The following is an 18819-nucleotide window of genomic DNA, read 5'->3' on the forward strand; positions in this document are numbered from 1 at the left end:
GGTGAAGTGCCCTGAGGTGGCTGTGTAAACCTGAAGCTTCTTCTACCTCTCATAAAACTCACTTGGATCACAAACCAAGCTTCAGCGTGAATTCTTTCTTGCACGAAGCCAAAGGCCAAGGTATAGCTCTCCCATGAGAGCGAGAAATCTAACAAAACAACATCTGCAACCAAAAAAAAAAAAAAAGAGAGAGAGAGAGAGAAAGAAAGAAACAAGAAACAACATCTGCATGGGTTGTTGACAGTCAAACTGATGATCGCGACCAAAAGTTGATTTTTTAAAGTGCACGTCAACCTCTTCTTCCAAATTCTCTTGGGAGATTGGCAAAGCCCAAACCCATGACTAATTGAAAGCGGGCTAGCAAGACATCTGAATCTTTGGTGTGTTCACAAAGGGAAGTTCACTCTTCTCCAAGACCTTGACACTGGGATCGCCAGTCTCCCCACAAAGCTTCTGGCTGGCGATCTGGGTGCGTGGGGGTAAGTTGATTGTCTTCATCCCTTTGGGGGTGGTTGACCTTGAATGACCAGTTCTGGGCAATGGGTTGAGAGTGGCCACGCTCCCGCATTTCACTGATGACCCGAGACTTTTCACCGTTCTTTGTCATTTGGCCACCACATTCCGGAAAAGAGCTGCTCCCCCCTTCCTGTGGGGGAGCCTCTCTCACACCAAGGTTAAACCAACGTTTCTTTAAGCACAGGGTCGCTTCCAAAAAGATGAGGCGGGGCCCCCCTCTCAAGGTAAGAAGGACGCTTTAAGCATAGAGAGTTACCCCTACCCGGGGAGCAGAGTGTGAAGTGGGGCCCCATGAGGAAGATGAGGGAGGAGGAGGAAGACGGTGTCTAGGAGAATGCCTGCACACTTTCAGAGGCAAAGGGACAGCGCCTCTGCAGACATCCCTTGCTTAGTGACAAAGGTTGTCCTGGGGTCTCCTACAGAGCTCTTTCTAGTTCATCTCAGGCTCCGATTTTGTGGAAGGCTGCCTTGAATCTTATCTCCAGCGTGGTCGTGTCCAGCTTTTCCCCAGGCCATGACTGCATGAGATGTTTCAGGATGTCCCCTCAGCCCACCGTGGGCATTGAGACATCAGCAGGCTTGTTGTCTCTGGGCCCTTGTTTGCTCTCCTAGAATGTTCTTTCCAAGCTAACCTAGTGTCCATGCTCATAGCAGACAGAAGCCCCTGTGGTGTCCCTGTCATCCCCTAAGGTTTCTAAGGCTGGCATCTGAACAAAGTAGAAAGTCTCTTTTTTTTTCTCTCCTGAGGAGCGGCTGCTGGGTTTGAACTATGGACCTTTCAGTTAGCCACTAAGTGTTGTTTGTTTGTGTTTCACTTGAGAGTGTTATCCCACCCACATCCACCCCCAAAATTTAAAATTTTCTATCGTGAGTAGCGGGGAAGGTTCGCAGGGCAAACCGTCAGCGTCGCATCATCACACAATTCACACACCTTTGGCTTCACCGTCTCCGCTGCCACCATCTCAACGTGCGCTTTCCCACTTCTCTCCCCCCTTCCCGACGCTCGGGACGCTGACGTGGGCTCCATGCTGCCCTTTCCATCTCAGAGGGTTGATTATTACCAACACTGCTTGTCCCACGGGGGAGGGTTTAGCTTCAGACCCGAGGGGTGACTCCGGGGTCCCACCTGTCTTTTTCCAACCAGCACTTTGCATGTTGTTCCACGTTGTCCCTCCCCACTCTATCCAGGACTTTGCATGGTGACCCTTTTCAGAGCTGCAGGGAGTGGCGCCTGGGTAGCAGCCAGGTGTTTTACCCACGATGCTGCTTAGGCTCCTTCCGTGGCAGCGCAGAAGGTCTGAGTTGGCAGAAAGTCTCCTCAGCCAGGCCACCAGGCTTGGAGGAGTGCTGGATTGTTACAGTCCTGCCAGGAGACCAGAGATTTGCCCATAAAAGAACTTAGGAACCGGAACTAGCACTTCCTGGAAAGGGCCAGGCACAAGCAATGAATCCAAAGGTTCGATCTATGGGGCTGGAGCTGCAGCCAGCCGAGTCCAGGCTGTAGGGGAGAGGCAGGTAGGTGTGGCTCATCTCCAGACAATGCGCCATCTCTTCATTCGTCCGTCAACTCACCAAGTCCGCACTTACAGCTTACCAGGTGCCAGACAGAGACTATCCTCCACTGAGCAAAGGAGATGACAGACTCTGTCCCCTGGAACCCACATTCCAGCAGGGAAGAGGGGTGGCGGGTACAGGGGGAGGCGGGCACCCAGTCACAGACAGAATTCTGCCCAGGAGCATCGCAAAGTGCAGACACAGCTGCAGACCCCAAGAAAGCAAATACCGCCATCAAAGGAGCCCCGCGACGTTTTGTGTTCCCAGTGTGTGCTAGGTTGGTCTGCTTGTATGTGTGTGTGTACACAGAGAGAGATGTATTTCAAGAAATGGCTTATGCAGCTGTAGAAGTAGGTAAGTTCAGTCTGGTTCAAGTCCATCAGTCACATGTGAGCGGAAGGCTTCTCTGACACTGCTAACTGCAGAAGTTGACCAACAGGAAACAGGATGATGAATCAGGAGGGCCACAGGCCGGTGGATGCAGAGGTAAATGAATCCAAGGTGGCTGTTCCCTGATGGCTCCCGGGATTTGTGGGTCACCCACAGGAGATCCAGGAACCAGATGCAGGATCCAGCTCCAGCAGAAGATGAAAGGGCAAGCAAGAACTCGACTCTGCTTAGGATCTCTCTCTTAGACCTCCTTGACACCCAAAGAGGTGTCCTCAGGCTGCAACCTGATTGATTCGTTGGGCTCTGCCCCTTCCTTCACCTACGAATGTCTGGTGGACATAAACCCTAACCATCCCACCAAACCAAAACCAAACATGCTGCCATCAAGTCAGTGCTGACTGGTAGCGACCCCTGTGGGTTTCTGGGATAGTTACATAATTTCTTGTCAACTTGAAGATATAAAAGTGTAGGGGTGGAGTCTAGCCTCTCAATCAGGTTACAGTTTGATGGTGCCTCCTTGTGGGTGTGACCCTCTCCTAAGGAGGGTCCTGGGATTTCCCCACTCTTTCTGCCTTCACCTTTATGCTGGTGAGCCACACCCAGACCTGCCAGAGCCCTGTGATCGTTCCACCACTAAAGGATCCACAAGACTTTGCATCCACTGGCCTGTGATGGTCCTGCATTCTGTATCATTGCATGTGCCGAATGAGTCTGAAGAGGGATTTATGGACTAGTATCAGACTTATGGACTTGATCAAGACGGGGCTGGGATGGTTTCCTGATATATAATTACTTCTTGATCTAAAGCTCTCTTTTTCACATATATGAGTGTTCTGTGTTTGTTTCTCCAGTCAACCCAGCCTAACACAGTTTCCTAGACTGTAATTGCTTAGGGGAGTAGAAAGCCCAGTGTTTCTCCTGCCATTGCTGATGGTTTCAAACTGCTGACCATGTGGATCGCAGACCAAATGTATAACCACTACACCACCAGCTATGTCTACACTGTCCTGTGGTTGAAACCCAGCAACCACTCCAGGAGAGAAAAATGGGGTGTTTGTTCTTATAAACATCAACAGTCTTGGGAATGCTTCCCAGGGTCGATCTGGACCAGAATTGACTTGGTGGCAATGGGTTTGGTTGTCTATTAAATGTGTCCTAACCAAAAAAACACATTCACGACCTTCAAGTCAATTTTGAGTCATAGTGACCCTATCGGACAGACTAGAACTGCCTCTGTGAGTTTCCCAAACTGTCACTCTTTGTGGGACTAGATAGCCGCCTCTTCTCCCTCAGTGTCTTATGGGTTCAAACCGCTGACTGTATGATTAGTAGCCCAAAGCGTACCTCCGATGGCATGGGGCCCCTTAAAAATAGAAAGTGGGGAAGGTGTTGAGATGGCGGGCAGGTTTCTGGCTCAAGTAACTGGATGGAAGGGGCAGCAAAGGATGGAGGAGGACCAGGTGGGTGGGTGGGAAGGAAGAGGAATTTAGCATCAGGATTGGGCAGGGAGTCGGGTTGAGACATATCTTATACTGGGAGCTGTGCAGCAGGCTGTGTTAGGGTGGGCAGACTAAAGGAACAAATTCATGGACGCACATATGTCTATAAGGGAGAGGTTTATATACAAGAGGAATTGAACATTGAGAAAACATCCCAACCCAGTCCAGTCCAAGGCCATAAGTCTGATATTAGCCCATATGTCCAACACCTATCTATAAAGTCCTCTTCAGACTCACAAAACACATGCAATGAAGCCAAATGCAGGATGACCACAAGCCAAATGCAGGATGACCACAAGAAAGTGTTTGGGTTCAGTGGCTCTGTAAGCATCTCAGTACTGGCAGGGGTCTCTCTGTGGCTTCTCCAGCTTCAGCGGTCTGGTCGCATCCACGTGGCTTGTCATCTGCAATGTCTCCCAGGGAGTAGCAGAGAGAGAAAGGTGTCTTCCCCCTCCAAGAAGGAAGTCCCAGATTTCCCAGAATTCTCAGGAGACGGCCACGCCCACAGAAGTCTCATTGGCTATCTCCAGATTGACAGCCTAGACTCCACCCTTACACTCTTAATCCTTAAATTGACACCAGATTAGGTGAGTACCACACAGGCGATCTGAAATCTGTGAGCGACATTTGGGAATTGTTGACATCTCAATAAAACTCATTGCCGGTGAGCCGGTGCTGACTCACCGCGACCCTATAGGACAGGGTAGAACTGCCCCTGTGAGTTTCTGAGACCTTAACTCTCTAGGGGAGTAGAAAGCCCCGTCTTTCACCTGTGGAGTGGCTGGTGGTTTCAGACTGCTGATGTGGTTTGAAGCGCAATTTGTAATCACTCCGCCACCAGCCATTGGCATATAGTTGATCATTAAAGTCAGGAACATGGGCTATGGGCCAGAGAGATGCATGAGGGCAACCGATGCTCCCCGGAGTCTCGGATGCAGTGAGGATGATGAGCTGCACTTTGTAGATGAGGAACCTGAGGCTCAGAGAGAAGTCACGCTCACTCAGGGCCTCACACCTGCTGACAGTAGCGTTGGATTCACCAGTCTTGGGCCTTTGCCCCTAACCCATGCTCTCAGGGGTGACCCCTCACTTTAGCTTTGATCATCAGATGGCCGAGGAGAGGCTGACAGAATTTGGTCAGGGTGGGTGGGAGGGCCATCTGGATAAGAGGCAGCAAGCCGAGACAGCAAGGGCGTAGGGTGACCCTGGAAGAAGTGGTGTGGCAGAGGTGAGGCTGGATAGAGGGCGGGGCCAGATTCTCCAGAAGGCTCAACAACTCGAGGGAGGTGGCAGGGAGCGGCTGAGGGCTCTTGAGGAGCGAGCGTAGAGCGTCCTGAGAGGAGAGAGGCCCTCCGTGGGTGTGTAGGCTAGAAGTCCAGCAACCAAACCATAAAGTCCATTCCGGCTCATCTTCGGGTTTCCAAGGCTTTGAAATCTTGGGAGCAGGCGGCCTCATCTGTCTCCCAGGGAGAAAGTGGGAGGTTCAATCTACTGACGTTGGGGTTAGCCACTCACTGCATAATGCACTAAGCCACCGTGGTTCTTGGTGGAGTTACAGAATCATCCTCAGGACCCTCAAATGCACTGCTGCTGGGTCAACTCTAACTTAAAGCCACTGCCCTCGAGCCAGGCTGACCCATAGCCAGCCCCTGTGGGTTTCTGAGACTGTAACTGCTTCTGGGGGTGGTTTTGAACCCCTTACCATTGCAGTTTAAAGCTCATCTCATAACCACTACACCACCAGGGCTCCCTCCTAAGGGCCTGTGGTGGTTACATAATCTGTTGTCAATTTGACACTTAAGAGGGAAGGGGTGGAGTAACCTGCCAATCAGGTCGCAGCTTGATGACCTCATTTGGAGGCGCTAAGGAGATAAATAGCTCGCTGGAGGCGGGACACACAGATACTCCCTGTGGACAAGACACATTGTTAGGTCTCTCATGGGGAAAATACCTTGGCCCTTGATTTCCCGCGAGAAATGAAGCCTCGTTGGTGATCCAAGTTGGTTTTTCAAAGGCTAGAAGAAGTTTCAGGTTTTATATACACACTATCAGGGCACTTCACACCCACATGTGGAAACCTGAGGCCAGGGAAACCCACAGCCTGGCCCAGTAGCTGCTGGAAAAGAGGCAGCCCAGCCTCGCCAAACTGTGTAGGAGCCGCTGGAAGATAGAGAGCCAGAGAGAAAAACTTCTGGCTTTTCAGGGTCCCCCATTGGGTGAATTAAACCCACCTGGCCTAGATAGGGTCCCACCCAGGTGTACCACCCCTTCCTGGCCGGGAGTTGAATGTAAGCCTGCCCTCCAGCTTTAAGCAGCTTCCAATTTCCTGTAGGGGGGCAGGGAGGGAGGCTTTGGCATGTAGAGGGACACCTCCTAGTTCTGCCCCTAGCTACCTCACAACATGGAGCTACACTAGAGCCCTGGAGCAGGAGGAGCCACGTGGAGACCCTGCCAGTGCTGAGATGCCACTGGACCCACAAGACCTTCCACCCACTGGCCTGTGATCTTCTTGCATTTGGCATCATTGCATGTGTTGCATGAGTCTGAAGAGGAATTTATAAACTGGTATTGGACATATGGGCTAGTACCGGACTTATGGACTTGATCTGGACTGGGCTGGGATGTTTTCTCAATATTCAGTTGCTCTTGTATATATACAAGAGCTCTTGTATACCTCTTTCTTATACACATATAAGTGTGTATAAATTTGTTTCCCTAGTCTATCTGGACTAACACAGGGCCCGAGCTAGAGAGGTAGAAATCAGCTCAGATTTTGTGGATGTGAAGGCTGAGGGCTCAGCCAGAGGGCATGGGGAGGAAGGAGAGTCCACTGGGGGCAGTGCTGAGCAGAGTGGGTGCCTGGTGCAGGGATGGGGCTGGAATCAGAGCCAAGGCTTTCACCAGTGGTGCAGAGATAGGGAGGTGGAGAATTCGGCCAGCTCAAACTGGAAAGGGGAGGTGGGTTTGAAGAGATGGGTCCTATCTTTTGTGTTCTTGGGCCCTATGGGAGGGTGGGTAAAAGCTGGTGAGGCCACAGGAAGGGGTAGGGGTCCAGGTCTTGGTCCAGTTGCTTTATGGACCCATGAGATCGGGGCTGGGGACAGAAATATGGGAGGCAGGTACCCCAAGGGCAGAGGTCTGGAAGTGGATGGAGTTGGGAGGAAAAGAAGCCTGCTTGTGGAGAAAACAAAATGCAGGGCCGAACCCGAACCATCTCTGTCATAGGAGCTTGGTACCCAAATGTTAGAGTCAGCCAGCCTCTACCAACCACGGGGGTCTGTAGGCGCAATTGTACGGCAATCATATATAAAGATTATAGTAAACTCATAGAAGATAGGAGAGGTAGGAGAAAAGATCAAATAAAGGAGTCAGACACATGTCAATAGTAGCATGCTCACCTCAGCCCCTCTGGGTGGTCCACGTGGAGGTGGGAGAAGAGAGGAGGAGGGGCGGATCCTAGCTTCAAGATGGCAGCCTATCCTTGGTCGTCCTTGAGTGGGCACGACCTTGTCTCTGGGCTCTGCCTCAAGGAAATCATACACTAGCCTCAGCAGCAGGGTGTGGGACAGACAGAGTGTCTGATTGCTCTGGATGGCTGAAGCCTTCAGGGAGGAGAATACCTCTAAGCAGCTGACCTCACCATGGGCTAGCAAGCAGCTTGACCACCTGGGAGAAACCTTTCCGGATCCCACACTGGGAAACCAGGTTTCTTCTTCTTTATTTTATAAATCATTTTACTGGGGGCTCTCACAGCTCTTCTCACAATGCATACATCTATTGTATCAAGCACATTTGTACATAAGTTGCCATCATAATTTTCTTTTCATTTTTAAAAAATCACTTTATTGGGGCTCATACAGCTCTTATCACAATCCATCCACACATCAATTGTGTAAAGCACATTTGTACATTCGTTGCCCTCATCATTCTCAAAATATTTGCTCTCCACCTAAGCCCCTGTCATCAGCTCCTCATTTTCTCCCTCCCTCCCTGCTCCCCCTTCCTCATGAACCCTTGATAATTTATAAATTATTATTTTGTCATATCTCACACCATAATCATTTTCAAAACATTTTCCTTCTACTTGAGCCCTTGGTATCAGCTCCTCTTTTTTCCCTCCTTCTCCCACCCTTGTGAACCAAAATTATAAACTGTTATTGTTTTCAAATCTTTCACCAACTGCTGCCTCCCTTCACCCACATTTCTGTGGTTTGTCCCCCAGGGAGGGAGAGTAGTTATACATCAAGGGGGTTATATGTTGATCCTTATGATTAGTTCCCCCTTTCTCTCCCTTCTCCACCCACCTTTTTCCTACCCTCATGGTATCATGATTCCCATTATTGTTCCTGAGGGGTTTATCTGTTCTGGATCCCATGTGTCAAGAGCTCTTATCTGTCCAGTGTACATGCTCCCATCTAGCTGGATTGTAAGGTAGAACTGGGGTCATGATAGTGGGGGCTGGAGGAAGCATTAAAGAACCAGAGGGGAAAAAAACTAGAGGAAGGTCATGTGTTTCATTGGTGCTATGCTGGCTCATCTCTTCCTTATGACCATGTGGGGGGATGTACAATTGTCTACAGATGGGCTTTGAGTCTCCACTCCAGCCCCCTTGTTCACATAGGCATGATATTTTAGGTCTTCTGAGGCCTGATTCCTGATCCTGTTGACGCCTTGTGATCACACAGGCTGGTGTGCTTCTTCCATGTGGGTTTTGTTGCTTCCCTGCTAGATGGCTGCTTGTTTATCTTTAAGCCTTTAAGATCCCAGATGCTATATCTTGTAATAGCCAGGCACCATCAGCTTTCTTCACCACATTTGTTTATGCACACATTTTGTCTTCAGTGGTCATGTCTGGAAGGTGAGCATCATGGAATGCCAGATTATTGGAACAAAGTGCTCTTGTGTTGAGGGAGTACTTGAGTCGAGGCCCAATGTCTGTCTGCTTTCTAAATACTTAGCATATAAATATAAGTATCTAGACCTATATCCCTATAATATAATATTAATATATTTACATATATAGATATCTGTTTATATTTCTATAAATAGTTTTTGCTTCCTAGTTATTTCCTCGATTTCCTTTTACTTTCGTCTTTCCCGCTGTCATGTTCAGTCGTCATTTGACTCTCAGTAATTCCTCTTGGCTACATTGCACTTGATAAAACCCCACAAGGAATTCTATGCCCTCTTTGCCATTGATTTCAGATCACTTGTTCCCTTGTCTCTGGGTTTGTTGCTCCCCTTCTCCCCCCTCTTTGCCTCGCCCTTGTCCACCCAGAACTGTCAGTCCCATTGTTTTCTCCTCAGGATTGTTCATCTTGCCTATCTTCAACAGATAGACAAGAAAACAAAAAGAAGAGGAAAAAATGGGAGGGGGCTATAAGTAGTTCCAGGTCTGGCTGCTGACCCTTATGTCTATTTTCTGATCGAGTCTGATGAGGTGCCAAGCCCTGCCCTCTGAGCCTGAAGTCTATTTTCCGGATTCCTTGGGGACTTCCTTGTTTTGTTGCCCCGTTGCACTCCCTTCATGTTATGCCCTGGTGTGTGTGTGTGGGGGGAGGGTCAGACCAGCACACTCCCCAACCCCCCACACACACATTCCCACCCTGTCTCCAGTGCTGTCCCCCATAGCACTGTGGGTCAGTGAGGGGCATCGTGTCTCGAAGTGGCCGGCCTACATTCCTCTCTGTGCCTTGTCTGCTCCAAGCGAGAGTGTTGTTCTCTCTCTCTCTCTCTCTCTCTCTCTCTCTCTCTCTCTCTCTCTCTCTCTCTCTCAGTTTACTCCCATGTGGGGAAACCAGTTTTCTGAGCCACGCTTGCTGGTTCTAGTTTTAACAACTATCCCATAGCGAGCATGGCAGTGCTTGGCACCCAGGACTGTGGCAGAGTAAACTGATCCCTGGTTTCCGAGAAGCCGTCCCCATCCAGGAAGAGTCGGGTAGTCCAGGGGGGTTACTGACGGGAGGGGGAGCCAGCGTAGGCAGGGCAGGGGAGATCCATGTCCCCGGGGGCCATGGTGAGTCTTGTCAAGAAGGGAAAGGAGAGACTCAGGAGGACAGGGAGCTGGAGACAGGTGTCTTGCCAGGTATCACCCAGCAGCTCTCCCAGGGGGTGTCTACCTCACCTCCATGAGGAAGAGGAAGTGCATCGGCTTGCATAAGCTCCCACCACCAGGAGCAGGTGGAAGAAGGGCTGGGAGCCAGGACGGTGGCACTGCCTCCAGAGCACCTGTTCTTCATCCCCGTGGGGGACTGAGAGGGTCTCAAGTGTCCAGTCCGTAGCATGAAAGCACCAGTGGGTGGAGGGAGTGGGAGCGGGAGCGGCAGGCCTCCCATCAGGGAAGCTTGGTCGTGAATGAAAGGAGAACTTTCAGGGCAAGAGAAGGTGTGTTGGAGCCAAGGATCACTTCCTATGGAAGCAGAGGGGCAGGAAGGGGGTCACGAGGTGGGAGAGCAGGAAGTGGCTGAAGAAAGGTGACTGAGAAGGGAGTGACCCCAGGAATGGGGAAGGACAGTGATCAGAGTCACAGTGGAAGCCATCCACTTTTTGCAAAAGTCACGAGATGGCCACCCCTCCTAAGAAAGTTGTAAACCAAAAAAAAAAAAAAAACAACAAACAAAAAAACAAAACAAAAAAAAAGAAAGTTGTAAACCAGATGGAAAGAGTGTCACCATATGCCTTTGGCCTTGTCCATGACAGAAGGGCGCAGGTGTGTCTCATGGATTTATGTACACACTGGGTCAGAAATAATGGCTGTTGGGTGGAGGAACTCTAGGGGAGAAAGTAAGCTGGGTTCATGCTGTAGTTCAGAAATGGTGTCAGTCCAAACCTATGTGTCCATCTGTCTGTCCATCAGTCCATTCATCCACCCATCCATTCACCCCTCTATCCATTCATCCATCCATCCATACAACTGTCCATTCATTCATCTACCCATCCATCCAAATGTCCATCCATCTACTCATCCAACCATCCATCCATCCATCCATCCATCCACCTACCCATCCATCCACCCATGCAGCTGTCCATCACCATTTGTCTACCCATCAACCTTCCACCCTGCCATCCATTTAATCAGCATATTTTATAACATATCTACTGGGAGCAAGTGGGACATTGCTGGAGCCTTGTTCTCCGGGAGTCCCAGTCTTTGGCGTGAGCTCCCTCAGATTGAACGCCAGGGCAGGCAAGCCAGTGGTCCGCACAGAAGGGTGGGGCCGAGTGGAAGAAGTGAGAGTTTAGGCAGAGATCTGAAGGACAGGGAAGTAGGGTGAGTGAGCGGAAGTGGGAGAGGGCGTCACAGGCCCGGGGACATCCGCTGCAGAGGCTCAGCATGGGTAGGAGCCGGCAGTTTCAAGGAACTGAAAGAAGGTCGGTGGGGCTGGGACATAATGATGTGGTGTGTGGTGGCCTAGGGGCAAAAGTTGAGGCTGGAGATGTACATGCATGGCCTTTGGGCTTCAACCTGCAGGCGAGGAGGAAGAGGCACTGAAGGACTTTGAGAGGGAAGACACTGGCCAGATTCCTGTTTGGGGAAGAGCCCTGGAGTTCTTCAGTGAGGGAGGCAGACCAGAGGGGGCAAACGTGGGGTTGAGGCATGGCCCAGCAGAGAGCTTGAGGGAGACACTGTAGGGGCCAATTCAACAGGTCTTGGCCTGTTGAGAGGATGGAGTGGGGGAGGGAGACCCTAGGGGTCCTGACCTCAAGAATCGAGACAGACCAGTCGTGAATGGCCGGGACCGGGTGCAGGGGCAGTGGGGTGCTTTGGAGATTGAGAGTAGAGATGACGTTTGGGGCCCCACACTTCAGCAGGGCGGACTCAGCTTCGACTGATGAGGATGATAAAACCAAGCCGCTCTGGGAGGCCGCCACATCCTCCTGGAGCCTCGCCTGACAGGCGGGACCGAGGGCCGGCTGAGTCTGCCAGGCCCTCCTCTCCCCCTGAGGATGAAACCATCTCCCCTGGCATCCTGCCTCCTGCTCGGGGCCCTGAGGCTGGGACCAAGAGCACCCCTGCGCCTACAGAAGCCCGTGGGGACAGGGCTTCAGGTGTCAGAGCCTGACATCCCCTCTCAGGCTGGTCCAGGCACCCCAGGTCCAAGCTCAGGCCTTGATCTTTCCCAGCTCTTTTTAGCCCAAAAGACAGGGGGTGTATCACAGCAGGGAGTGAGGACCTGGAGACAGGAAGTCACCATGGCCCCTCCCTGCTCTTCCCTCGGGCTCCTAGCTTTAAGACTGCCTTCCCCATAACAGGAGCACCCCTCTCAGCCCTCCTGAGGGGTCCCTGCCTCTTGTCGCCTCCTCTGCTGGCCTTGCCTCCCCCCAGGTCTAGACCCCAGGACCTTACGTCTGAAGGGTCCCTGGGAGCTGTTTCCTGGCTGGGAGAAGCGGTGAGAGATCAGTCTGGCCCATGTCATGCTCTCCTCTCCTCCCAGATGGGGCTTCTTCCTCTCTCCCCAGGTGCCGCCCTCGCCTCCCTAGGTTCATGCCATCCAGCTGCTGGGGCCAGGGGCCGCTGGTGCTGGGACAGGGAGGTCCCCTGGGGGTTCCTGTGCCTGGTGGCCGTGAACCCCAGTCCACTCTCCTGCTCAAGACCAGACTTGCTCTTACCGGCCCCACCCAGGGCTGATCCTCCTATCTCCAGACCCAGCTCACCAGTCCCTCCTCCAGGCAGCCTTCCAAGATCTCCTGGTCGGAGGCAACCTCACCCACACCTCCAGGCCAGGTAGGGGTGGGCATGGCCCTTGGCCTGAGATGCATGGCCCCACCCTCACTCCCAGGGCAGGCACACGGGCTGCTCAGCTCCCCTGCTGGCAGCGGGCACCAGCCCTGGGCTAGTCCAGACCCTTCCTTCTCTGTCTTGACTTGGCACCAACGCACAGGGGAATTCAGGCCTTTCTGGGGAAAAGTTCTGAGTCTGAAGGCAAACAGAGATCAAACACACCCAGGGAATTTCCAATCGAGGGAGCAGAAGCTGGGCCTCCCACTTAATAAAGCTGCCCTGACCGGCTGACCAGCTAGGGGGAGGCCCAGGAGCAGGGGGAGAAGCCACCATGGTCCACTGGGTGAGAGGAGAGTCAGGACACAAGTACCCCTGCCCACGTGACAATCACCCTCCCCAGACGTCTGGGCACTATCCACCCCACCCCACCCCGAAACACAGCCTGGGGGAAGCAGCTCCTTCCTGAGAAGGGACCCAGGACCCTGTTTCTTGGGGTAACCTTACCTTACCTGCCAGAGACCCCTAGCTCTGCCCTCCTGGAGCCAGGGGACCCTGGGGTCATTCCTCCACAGGGGACCGGCTGCCCTTGGACCTGCAGACCGGAGGCCACTTACCCCCTCACGGGCTGTACTTGCAGAAGTCGGCTCTGGATAGGGTGGGCTGCGTCCCGTGGAGCCGCTGGTAGGTGAGCTGCCTCGCCGGACAGGCTGTGGGTCCAGGAGGGTTGGAGGGCAGAGTCTGGGGTCTCTGGCAGGTGAGGTCACCCCCAGAGATTCACATAAGATGCTGCTGTAAGGCCAATTCCAAGGAGGACCCCATCTTTCTTATCTACCATCTATGATCTTAGTGGGCCCCTAGCAGGGACATCACGCTTTCCTCTACAGGTGGGGAAACTGAGGCCCAGAGAGGGTGTGTGAGCTGCCCGGGTCACACAGCGAGGCAGGGTAGGGGCTCCTGGGTCACCTGAAGCCACCTCAGCTCCCCCCCACCCGGAGCCATCGTGAAAAGGAGACTCAGTCTAGTGTCCCCTCCCATAGGCCCCCCCGGGGACTGGCAGAGGGTTAATGAAAATGTAAGAAAGGGAAACCGGAGCCCCTGGAGGCGGTGGTTACAGTGCCCGGCCGCTAACCCAAGGTGATTGGTTGGAACGAGCAGCTGCTTCTGAAAAGACGTCAGCCGCAGAAACCCCGGGCCCGTGCACCCTGTCCCGTCAGGTTGCTGTGTGGGCAGCTGCGGGTCCAAGAACACAGCCAACACACCTTTGGGTGCTTTGGACGCCAGGCTTGTTTCTGGGTCTGTTTGACCTGCTGGTTCCAAAAATGGCAAGTGTCCCCCCTCGTGTCCCCCCCTTCTAGTTTTTGAGATTCAGAACATATGCCCTCCCCACTCTTCACCATAAAGATCGGGGTATTTTCATGTGCCAGCTAGCCCGAGGCAGAGGACGTGCACGCCAGCTGTCTGTAAAGAGGTGTGTGCTGTCGGGAGTATTTCGGCCAAGTGACACTTCACATGGTATCCTTTGATCCCCAGCCATAGCTGAACGGTGAGGATGGCAAGACCTGGGAATTTCTCCCAAGTGTCACTTCACCCAGGAGCCCTGGTGGTGTAGTGGTTACCACAAGGTTAGAAGTTCAAAACCACCCGCTGCTCCACAGGAGAAAGGCGAGGTTGTCTATGCCCATAACTACAGGGGCAGCTCTACCCGTCCCATGGGGTCACCATGAGTCGGAACTGGGTCCGCAGCAGTGAGCTGGTTCTTGCTTTCATCACTTCGCCAGGAACGGAATAGCAGTTCCCAGGTGTTACCTTAAGAAGGGGCAGCCATAAGAGTGAGTGGACAACAAATAAGGAGCCCTGAGTGCTCCCCGCAGGCCGCTCTGAGCCCCACAGTCGCTCTGCCATAGAAAGAGGAGGCCCCGCACCTGTCCAGACGTGCAGGCTCAGAAACCCACAGGGGCAGTTCCGCTCTGTCCTATGGGGCGCTGCGAGCCGCAACCCACTGACTGGTAATGGGTAGAGACTCAACTGTTCTAAAACTCCAAACAGGCCTGTCAGAGTTCAGACTCCTTTCTCAAGATCAAGACGTTCCAGCCCTGCTTCCAGATGGCACGAGCCCTCCCCCTGTGCACAGAAACTCGGAAAAGAGGAGTGAGAGCGTGTCTTCGGAAGCGTGGCGCCAGCCTCACCTCGGACACATCGGACAGGAATTATCCTCTGACTCCTAGATAGTGAAATGTGTTCTAGGCTGTGTCCCGCATAATTTGAAGAGGAAAACTTTAGTTCTTCAAAATACGAATGGCTCTTGTCCGGAAGTCCTCCATGGTGGACACGTTCAATTGCGCCCACACCTTCCATGCCCACGTCCTCTCAATTTCCTTTCTCACTTTCCACTCTTCTCAAGCTGTGTCCTCACTGCATATCCAGCTTGTATCTACTGCGCACCCTCCCAGACCAAAAAGCACCCCCTGCCCCCGCCATCTAATCAGTTGTAACTCACAGTGACCCTACAGGAAAGAGAAGACTGCCCCTTGGGGGTTCCAAACCTTTGACTCGTTGAAAGACTGCAGAGTGATGGGTCGGGGGGTCGGGGTTGAGCCACTGACCTTTGGGTGGCAGCTCAAAGCGTAGCCACGGGCCACATGGTCCATGGACAGCTTCCCTCGGCAGTCCCTTCATAACAAATTATCTTCCAAATATTTCTTACCCCCCTTTTTTTGGTGTTATGTAAGCGATGGGTCTGAATTCTTCTCATATTTAAAACTGGGATAATAAATCAGTTTTGCTTAATAGATGAAGATATAGTGGAGCATCACATCTAAGAAACTGGAGCAGATGCGGTCTATCCAGTGTAATTTTCTGAATCCGTGCCCCAAATAACCCCAGGAGCAGGCCTGAAAACCAAGACACCAAGGAAAAGCTGCTTGGTGTTGGGCCGTGTGAGGATTCAGAGATGGAGGCAGAGCACTGACACATTGTGGGGGAGGGGAACAGTGGCAGGGTGGGGGGCAGGGTGGGGGAGGGCCCATCTGTAAGAATCCAGGTCCAGACCCTGCCCGGAGCGCCTGAGGGTGGCAGGGAACTCTCCGATTTGAGGGGTGCCCATGCTCTGGCCCCGGGGGAACCCTGCACAGATGATGGGCCCTTTTCCCTGGCAGCCACCTGACTGGCCCCAGGTCAGGTGTGTAAGGAGGTAGGTGCCTGACTCTCCTCATCCCCCCCATCTGTCCTGAGAGTCCAGAATGGACCAAGTGACCCTCACTCACGCCTGACACAGGCTGACCCTGCGTGTGTCAGATGGAACAGTGCTCAGAAGGGCTTTCTGAGCTCACAAGTGGCTGATTTGGGGAAGCAGATGGTCAGGCCCGTCTTCAAGGCACTTCGGGGCAGAGTCAAGCTGCCAAGGTCCAGCAGCTGAGTCCCACCACCCAGTGACTCACCCCGCTCCATAGAAGCAGACACCTAGTCTGACATGTCCCAGAAGTCTCAAACGACTCGGACCTTCTGTGGCAGAGGGACACAACCAAAGATGCTTTGGGCTTTGTCTGGTCCTCCACAGAGAGGTGCATGCCTGTGAGAACAAGCCCAGTGGAGCGCTAGCGCCGTGGGCTCATCCAGGGTCCATGGTGAGCAGTCTGGTCCTCTCTGACCCCGCCCAGGTTCCTCCATCCCTATCCTCCCCGACCAGGGTCCTGCGCCTGGCGGAAGCTCACCAGCCTCAGACAGAAAGATGAGTCCAGCTGAGGACAGAGATTTTTCGCTTCTGCTCATAGAGGAACCAAGAACTGTCCCCTCTGAAAGGAGAAGTATGTCCCGGCGGTGGCCCCCGGACAAACACACCCCACCTCTGTCCCCAGTCTATCCCATTCTCGGGAAAGCCACAAACATTCCAAGTCTGGACTTCCGCAGAAGCAGCTCCAGTTCTTTGAACTGGATGGGTCCCAGGATGGACATGCAGAGGGAGCAGGAGGCGGGGCTAGAGCCCCCAAAGAGGTTAAATAGGTCGTCTCCACACCCTAGCTAGCTCTCCTCCCTGGTACATCCCTGGAGCAGAACACAGCAACCGAGTTCCAGAGCTTTCCAAATCATGACTCCCACGATGCTGCTGATTCTGGCTGCCCTCTTCCTGGGGGCTGTTCTGCAGCCCACCCAAGCAGGTGAGAGCACTGGTGAGGGGCACTGGGGCGAGGACAGGGAGCAGGTGGCAGGGCCTTAAGGCCAGGCAGCAACACAATGATATCCCACCTGGTCCCATGAGGGGCCTGTAGGGGCAGCAGGGGACACTGAGGGAGTCCACGCCTAGGGAAAGAACAGCAATGCTCTGACACCCACCTCCTGCCGTGGGGTGAGGTCGGGATCGTGCTTCTAGTCCGTACAGCGTCGGGTGGAAACTGACCACAAGGGTTTCTTTGCATGTCTGACGAATTCTCTCATGTAAGGGTGTCAGCATTAAAGAAAATGAGGCTGGTCATGAAAATTTTATATTCCGTTCCCAGGCAGGTAAGATGGTCCCCACCCACAATAATCTGCTGCACATTCATCCAAACGTCACAGGGCCATAGAGCTAGTCAAAGCAAGGTGGCCCCCGTCCAAAAGAGGTCAGTGGGGGGGCTCTCAGAACATGCTCTAGAGTGATGCAGGTGTTGGGAATTGTGTGTGTGTGTGGGCACACAGATAAGGGTCCTCATTTTCCGGCCTGTAAAATGGGCTGATGACAGTCCTCTTCTCTCCAGGTGTGCGAAGAGGACTGAATGACCTGCCATAGGTAGAGGCTCGGCCCAGAGCCTGGCAGAGCAGGGTGACCCAGGGTGATTGGAGTGCATGCTCTGCTCGTGCACACACACACACTCCCTCTCTCTCTCCAGCCCGGGCAACCAACGTGGGGCGGGAATGCTGCATGCAGTACATTAAAGGGACCATTCCCTTCAAAAAGCTAAAGTCCTGGTACACGACCTCCCCGGACTGCCCCCGCAAGGACATCGTGTAAGTGTGCCGCTCCTCCCTCACCCCACCCCACCCCACCCCTGCTCAGTCCCCAGGAGCCCAAACCCGGGGTCCTCAGAACACTGAGGAGACAGCCGCCCCCCACACCCCTGGGACCGTGAGGCCCAACCTCTCCACTGATTATCATGCCAACCAATCAGTGACTGACGTGGCCCTGTCCCTGTCCCAGGGCAGTGGGGTGGGGGTAGGAGGTCTGGGGCAGAGCCCTGAGAGTCTCGGAGCTCCAGCCCCTCTGCAGCACTCTCCTTCCCAGTCTGGCTGCGCTGGAGGGACCTGGGAGAAAAGACATCCTGAGGGCAGGGTGTGACATCCCAGATCTTCCCCAGGTGCTGTGTGGCCTCGGGCAGGTTCCTGTCCCTCTCAGGGCCTTGGGCTATTGGTCGGCCAGTGGCAGGACTGGAAGGCCCTTCTCGCTGACATCTTTCCTCATAGGTTTAAGACCGAGCAGGGCAGGGACATCTGCTCGAATCCCACGGAGAAGTGGGTGAAGAAGGCAGTTCAGTATTTGGAAAGGCTTGTGAAGCAGCGGCGCCTTGCAGCCCAGGCTTCCTGATTTTCTCCCGGGACCCCATGGAGACTGGCTGCCCTGTGGTCCTGTCTCACGGCCGAGCTGTGATCCACCGCGAAGACGACGATGGAAGCCGTCCCCTTTCTGACTGGCACTGTGGACATTAAAGAGTCTTTCCTCAGCCTGGCTCCGTGTGCTCTGTCCCTGAGATGCAGGGCACTGCCCCATCCAGGCCTGGCATACTAGCAGGATCCTTGGAAGACTGGGCCCTGTCCCGCCCAGTTCAGAATGGGAAATGGGAGGTCCCTAGGAGGGGAGACCCTAGTGAGAGAGCCATCAGGGAGAGGCAGGACTGAGGGTGTATGTGACCCTGTCTCTGCACTGGGCAGCAGGGGACAGTCTCCCATCTCCTCTGCCATCCCCCTTCCCCCTCCGTGCCTGAGCTGCACTGAGCCTGGTGTGCGTGTCCCCTCACACATCTGAATTACTCCATAAAGGTTTCGGGGTCCTTCCCAGGCTGGGGCTGCACCAAGTGCTCCCAGGGAGGCCCCGGGAGCCCCTTCCTGGACTCCCCTGCTTCTCGGTCCCCCAACGCAAGCTGCTGTCCTGGGGACCCCTGGGGATGTCTT

The 18819-nt window shown here is 53.5% G+C and overlaps 1 protein-coding gene across 1 annotated transcript; it reads left to right on the top strand.

Annotated features, from left to right (window-relative positions):
• Window positions 1-16723: 16723 nt before the first annotated feature.
• CCL17 (C-C motif chemokine ligand 17) lies at window positions 16724-18346 on the top strand. The gene is made up of 3 exons (XM_075537635.1): window positions 16724-16835; window positions 17544-17661; window positions 18115-18346. Exons 1-3 carry the CDS (start codon window positions 16766-16768, stop codon window positions 18233-18235), a joined length of 309 nt encoding a protein of 102 aa, XP_075393750.1. The 5' UTR covers window positions 16724-16765; the 3' UTR covers window positions 18236-18346.
• The last annotated feature ends 473 nt before the right edge of the window (window positions 18347-18819 follow it).

This window comes from Tenrec ecaudatus, chromosome 18 (assembly GCF_050624435.1).
Source record: "Tenrec ecaudatus isolate mTenEca1 chromosome 18, mTenEca1.hap1, whole genome shotgun sequence".
In the NCBI taxonomy this organism is placed as follows: Eukaryota; Metazoa; Chordata; class Mammalia; order Afrosoricida; family Tenrecidae; genus Tenrec; species Tenrec ecaudatus.